Source organism: Portunus trituberculatus, chromosome 4 (assembly GCF_017591435.1).
Source record: "Portunus trituberculatus isolate SZX2019 chromosome 4, ASM1759143v1, whole genome shotgun sequence".
NCBI classification, from domain to species: domain Eukaryota; kingdom Metazoa; phylum Arthropoda; class Malacostraca; order Decapoda; family Portunidae; genus Portunus; species Portunus trituberculatus.
Window position 1 is genome coordinate 5,000,071 of NC_059258.1, and position 5,000 is coordinate 5,005,070.

General features: G+C 42.7%; 1 protein-coding gene across 7 annotated transcripts in view; it reads right to left on the reverse strand.

Annotated features, from left to right (window-relative positions):
- The window catches only part of LOC123512004 (transcription factor collier-like), a 93,746-nt gene that overhangs the window by 51,501 nt on the left and 37,245 nt on the right, over nucleotides 1–5,000 (reverse strand). For all 7 annotated transcript variants that reach the window (XM_045268128.1, XM_045268118.1, XM_045268135.1 and 4 more), the window contains one exon: nucleotides 515–583. In XM_045268128.1, the coding sequence (XP_045124063.1) occupies nucleotides 515–583 (69 nt within the window). The remainder of the gene's footprint in view (nucleotides 1–514; nucleotides 584–5,000) is intronic.

The following is a 5,000-nucleotide window of genomic DNA, read 5'->3' on the forward strand; positions in this document are numbered from 1 at the left end:
GTAGCTACTCGCCTCGACCATATGATCAACACCACAACACCCAAAATACCACAGCACCAACACCCCACCACACCTCAGTAACACACCAACAGTCCCACACACACACACACACACACACACACACACACACACACACACACCAATAGCCACAGTGAACACTAGATAAATTCATGAATGTGCAGAATACTTTGAATTAACCCCTTCAGTACCATGACACGTTTCAATACTCATTCAGCTTACTATTGAGTGATTTTATGCAATTTCATAAGGATTGGAGGATTAAAATAGTGACCTCCATAGATCCTTCCAAATGTAAATAAAATCGTCAAATCGTAAAAGAAATATGAAAAAAACTTAAGGCATAAAATGTGTCCCAAATAAAATGTGTCCCAATATTGAAGTGGTTAAGTAGATTTTTCATACAGGGACTGCCACGTGTAAGCCTGACAGCCTCTCTAGCAGCTTCCCTGTGTTCTCATGTTCCAACACCGTACAACACCACAGCAGTACTCACCGGTCTATGATGACTGGGTCTGAGGGCGTCTCATTTCTGTTCCCGCAACTTTTCTTGTCACAACATCGACTGTGGGCAGAGAAACAATCATGAAGCACACGGAAAAATAAAAAAATATATATCTTCTATTTTTAGTATTGGCTAGTGGAGAGATGGATGTGATATTAGTGGAAGACATAATAACAATAATAATAATAATAATAATAATAATAATAATAATAATTAGTGACAGACAGACACAGAGAGAGAGATTTTAGTTACAAGACATGCCTACCTATACATTTCCCCAGATAACAACAAGAACTTCAAGATATAACTCAGAAATACAAGAAAACGTTTGAATATGGAAAATAAGTAGCTATCAACATTTTCTAACATTCTCACTCACTAACATTTTTTTCATACGTGTAGTTTGAAGCAGCACACCTGTCTAAAAATGTAATTAACCACGGGAACTCAGACAGACAGGTAGAGAGAAGACTGACTGACCACACCACACACTGAACCTTGCCATTAATCTGTCAGTCAGCCAGTCACTCACACACACACACACACACACACACACACACACACACACACACACACACTGGACCGAGCACCTGCAATAAATATCCAAATCATATTACTTCTGAGCACTATACATCAATGAGAGACGCCGAACACTAGGAGGAGGAGGAGGAGGAGGAGGAGGAGGAGGAGGAGGAGGAGGAGGAGGAGGAGGAGGGGGGCCCGTGTCTCTAATACCAAGGACTCCCCGTCAAGACCAAATGAACAAAGGACATTACGGGCCCCCACCTAATCCAATTCCACTAAGGGCCCTCGTGCAGTTTCAAAGGCCGAGCGGGCGACCCTAAGCCAAGTTAACCCCTTACTGAAGGAGCCGAGAGAGAGGGAGTGGTGGTGGTGGTGGTGGTGGTGTGTTTTGACTAAGTACTTTTCGTTTATCTGTTACGTTAGGATAGCATAGTTTTTGGTGGTGGTGGTGGTGGTGGTGGTGTCTCTCTCTCTCTCTCTCTCTCTCTCTCTCTCTCTCTCGCTTTCTTGCTCCTTTTCCTATTCTATCTAAAGGCTTTCTTGATTACTTTGTCTCTCTCTCTCTCTCTCTCTCTCTCTCTCTCTCTCTCTCTCTCTCTCTCTCTCTCTCTCTCTCTCTCTCTCTCCCATACATCTTCCTCCTCCTCACTTTTACATTTCAATAAAGGGTTTCTTGATCAGTTTGTCCTCCTCCTCCTCCTCCTCCTCCTCTCCTTATTCTTGCTTATTATTCCTGTTCATTTCTTTATAATTACGAGTATCATGAACACAAGGGAGAAAGGAAGGAAGGAAGCTCTCTCTCTCTCTCTCTCTCTCTCTCTCTCTCACACACACACACACACACACACACACACACACACACACAAGGCCTTGCTCCTCCTCCTCCCTCTCCCTCTCTCTCTCTCTCTCTCTCACTTTTTTGTTGAATGAATTGTTAGTGATTTATGGTTGAAGAAAAAGTGAATTGAATTGGAAAAGTAGAAGGAGGGAAGGAATTGGACGAGAGAGAGAGAGAGAGAGAGAGAGAGAGAGAGAGAGAGAGAGAGAGAGATGCGGCGGTGGTGATATATTTTTATTCATTTGAAACCATTTAGTGTGACAGTGAAGGAAGGAAGGAAGGAAGGAAGGAAGGAAGGAAGGAAGGAAGAAACACATGAATGAATAAATAAATAAATGAATAAATGAATGAAGGAAGAAAGGAAAGAATAAATAAAAAGAAAATGAAGGAAGGAAGAACGAAAATTGAAAAAGAAAATAAAAAAAAATGAATGAAGAAAAGAAAGTGAGGAAGAAAGAAAAATAAACGAATGAATTGATGAATGAAGGAAGGATGAACAAAACACACACACACACACACACACACACACACACACACACAGCCGGCCACACAATCACACCAAACAATCAATAACAATCAAGCAAACATCACAAAAAAGAACAACAAGAACAAAAGAAATAATAATAATAATAAAGAAATAATAAATAGCAGGAAGAAAGGCACTGAGAGAGAGAGAGAGAGAGAGAGAGAGAGAGAGAGAGAGAGAGAGAGAGAGAGAGAGAGAGAGAGAGAGAGAGAGAGAGAGAGACGCAAGACAATAATAATTCAGGCATAGAAAGACATTACCATTCAGAGAGAGAGAGAGAGAGAGAGAGAGAGAGAGAGAGAGAGAGTAGCAATGTCCTCCTACCTCCATTCAAACAGCGTCCTTAATCCTTCTCAATCCTACACCACCACCACCACCACCACCACCACCACCACCACCTCTAATCTACATGAGATCCCCACTAATGATAATAATTACCTTATTGGCGCAGTAAGGACCAATTCCTAACTTATGAGAGAATTGCATGTCTGGGAGAGGCAGTGAGAGTCGGGGAGAGGGAGAGAGAGAGAGAGGGAGAGAGGACTATACCCCTTGTGACCGCAGTGAGAGAGAGGGGAGGGGAGAGATGGCCAAGACGAGAGCGGTATTTAGAGTGAGGGAGAGAGAGAGGAGAGGGAGAGGGGAGAGAGGGAGAGGGGAGAGAGGGAGAGGGCCTAATCAGTATTTTCCGGACCGTCTATATGAGAGGGCCATAAGAGTAAATTACAGACTGATTAATGGATTGGTTCAAGTCATGCACGGAAGGAAGGAGAAGGAAGGAAGGAAGGAAGGAGGGAAGGAAAGGTAAGGAAGGATTGTAGGACTGGAAGAAGGAAACACGAAAGGTAAGGAAGAACACGGGATAAGATTTGGAGATAAGGAAATGAAGGAAGGAAAAAGGGAGATAACGAAGGAGGGAAGGAAGGAAGAAAGAAAGAAAGAAAGAAAGAAAGAAAGAAAGGAAGGAAGGAAGAAAGAAAGGAAGGAAAGAAGGAAGGAAGGAAGTGTCGCTGTTCTGGATGAAATAATTAAATTTTTACTGAGAGAGAGAGAGAGAGAGAGAGAGAGAGAGAGAGAGAGAGAGAGAGAGAGAGAGAGTATTTAACACACTGCACACTATCAGCCAAACTTATCTAGAATTTAAATCTCACACACACTCACACACACACACACACACACACACGAAGAGGTCAATAATAAGAGAACAGATGGTGTAGGAAGGGTGTGGCTTACCTCTCTCTTCACCCTACACTCACCCCCTCTCCCTCTCTCCTCTCCTTTCACGCATAGTAATAAAAAGTAAGAGTCTTCGAGTACTAGAAACACTTTGCTCTCTCTCTCTCTCTCTCTCTCTCTCTCTCTCTCTCTCTCTGTTTTCCAAGACCATAGAGATGATTTGTCGAGTTCTCAAGACATTTGCACCTGTTAATAATGTAGAAATCTTGTTAATCTGTCACTATAAACGTGAAGACACCCTTAGAAACCCACGTCACTTCACCAACACTAAATTTCACCTTTTACTAACGCTGAAAACTCTTTAATCTGTCACTAAAACGGTAAAAACACCTTCGAAATCCCGCATCACTCTAACAAGAAAGAGTAGAAAGCAAGTTTTATTGACACTTTTCATTTAATAATGCAAAAACTTCTCAATGTCATTAAAATCTTGAAAAACCTTTGTAAACCCACGTCACTGTAGAACGCAAATTTTTAAGACCTTTCACCTATTAAAAATGTAGAAAACTTGTCAATCTGTCCCTAAAACCTTGAAAATACCTTTGAAACCCATATCACTCTAACTCAAGCCGTTTGGAGAGTTCCGGCAGTGAGAGAAGTGAGAGAAAGTGAGAGAGTCAGGTAAGGTAAGGTAAGATTAGGTGAGGTAAGGCTAGATAAGGTAAGGCACGGTAAGATTATATTAGGTTACGTTAGATAAGATAAGGTAAGGTTTGATTAGATAAGGTTAGGTTAGATTAGATAAGGTTAGGTAAGGTTAGGTTAGGTTAGATAAGGTAAGGTTAGATTAGATAAGGTTAGGTAAGGTTAGGTTAGGTTAGGTTAGGTTAGCGGCGGAAGTGGAAAGCGAGAGAGTAAGAAGGGCCTTGGTGTGTCTCGTCAACAGGACACGGAAGGACACGTTAAGGATCCCCAAAGGTTTAATGGGAGCCGCCGCGCCCTTAGGAACCTTCTGCACCTGATCCTTGCACGCCCTAATGGGATAGCCGGGCTCCTGTGTCCTGTGTGTGTGTGTGTGTGTGTGTGTGTGTGTGTGTGTGTGTGTGTGTGTGTGTGTGTGTGTGTGTGTGTGTTTTCTCTCGTGCACGTAAAGAAAAGTGATTGGCAGGGAAATGGCGTACACGAGAGAGAGAGAGAGAGAGAGAGAGAGAGAGAGAGAGAGAGAGAGAGAGAGAGAGACTGCATGGGGTGGGGAAGTTTGTTATGATAATACGTGTGGCGCTGGTGGTGGTGGTGGTGGTGGTGGTGGTGGCGGTGCCTTAAGGGAGTAATATCTTGTACAAATACACCACAAAGAGGCTCAGGGAGTGTTTATCCTAATAACAGACTCCGCCTAACAAGCTGTAATAAGC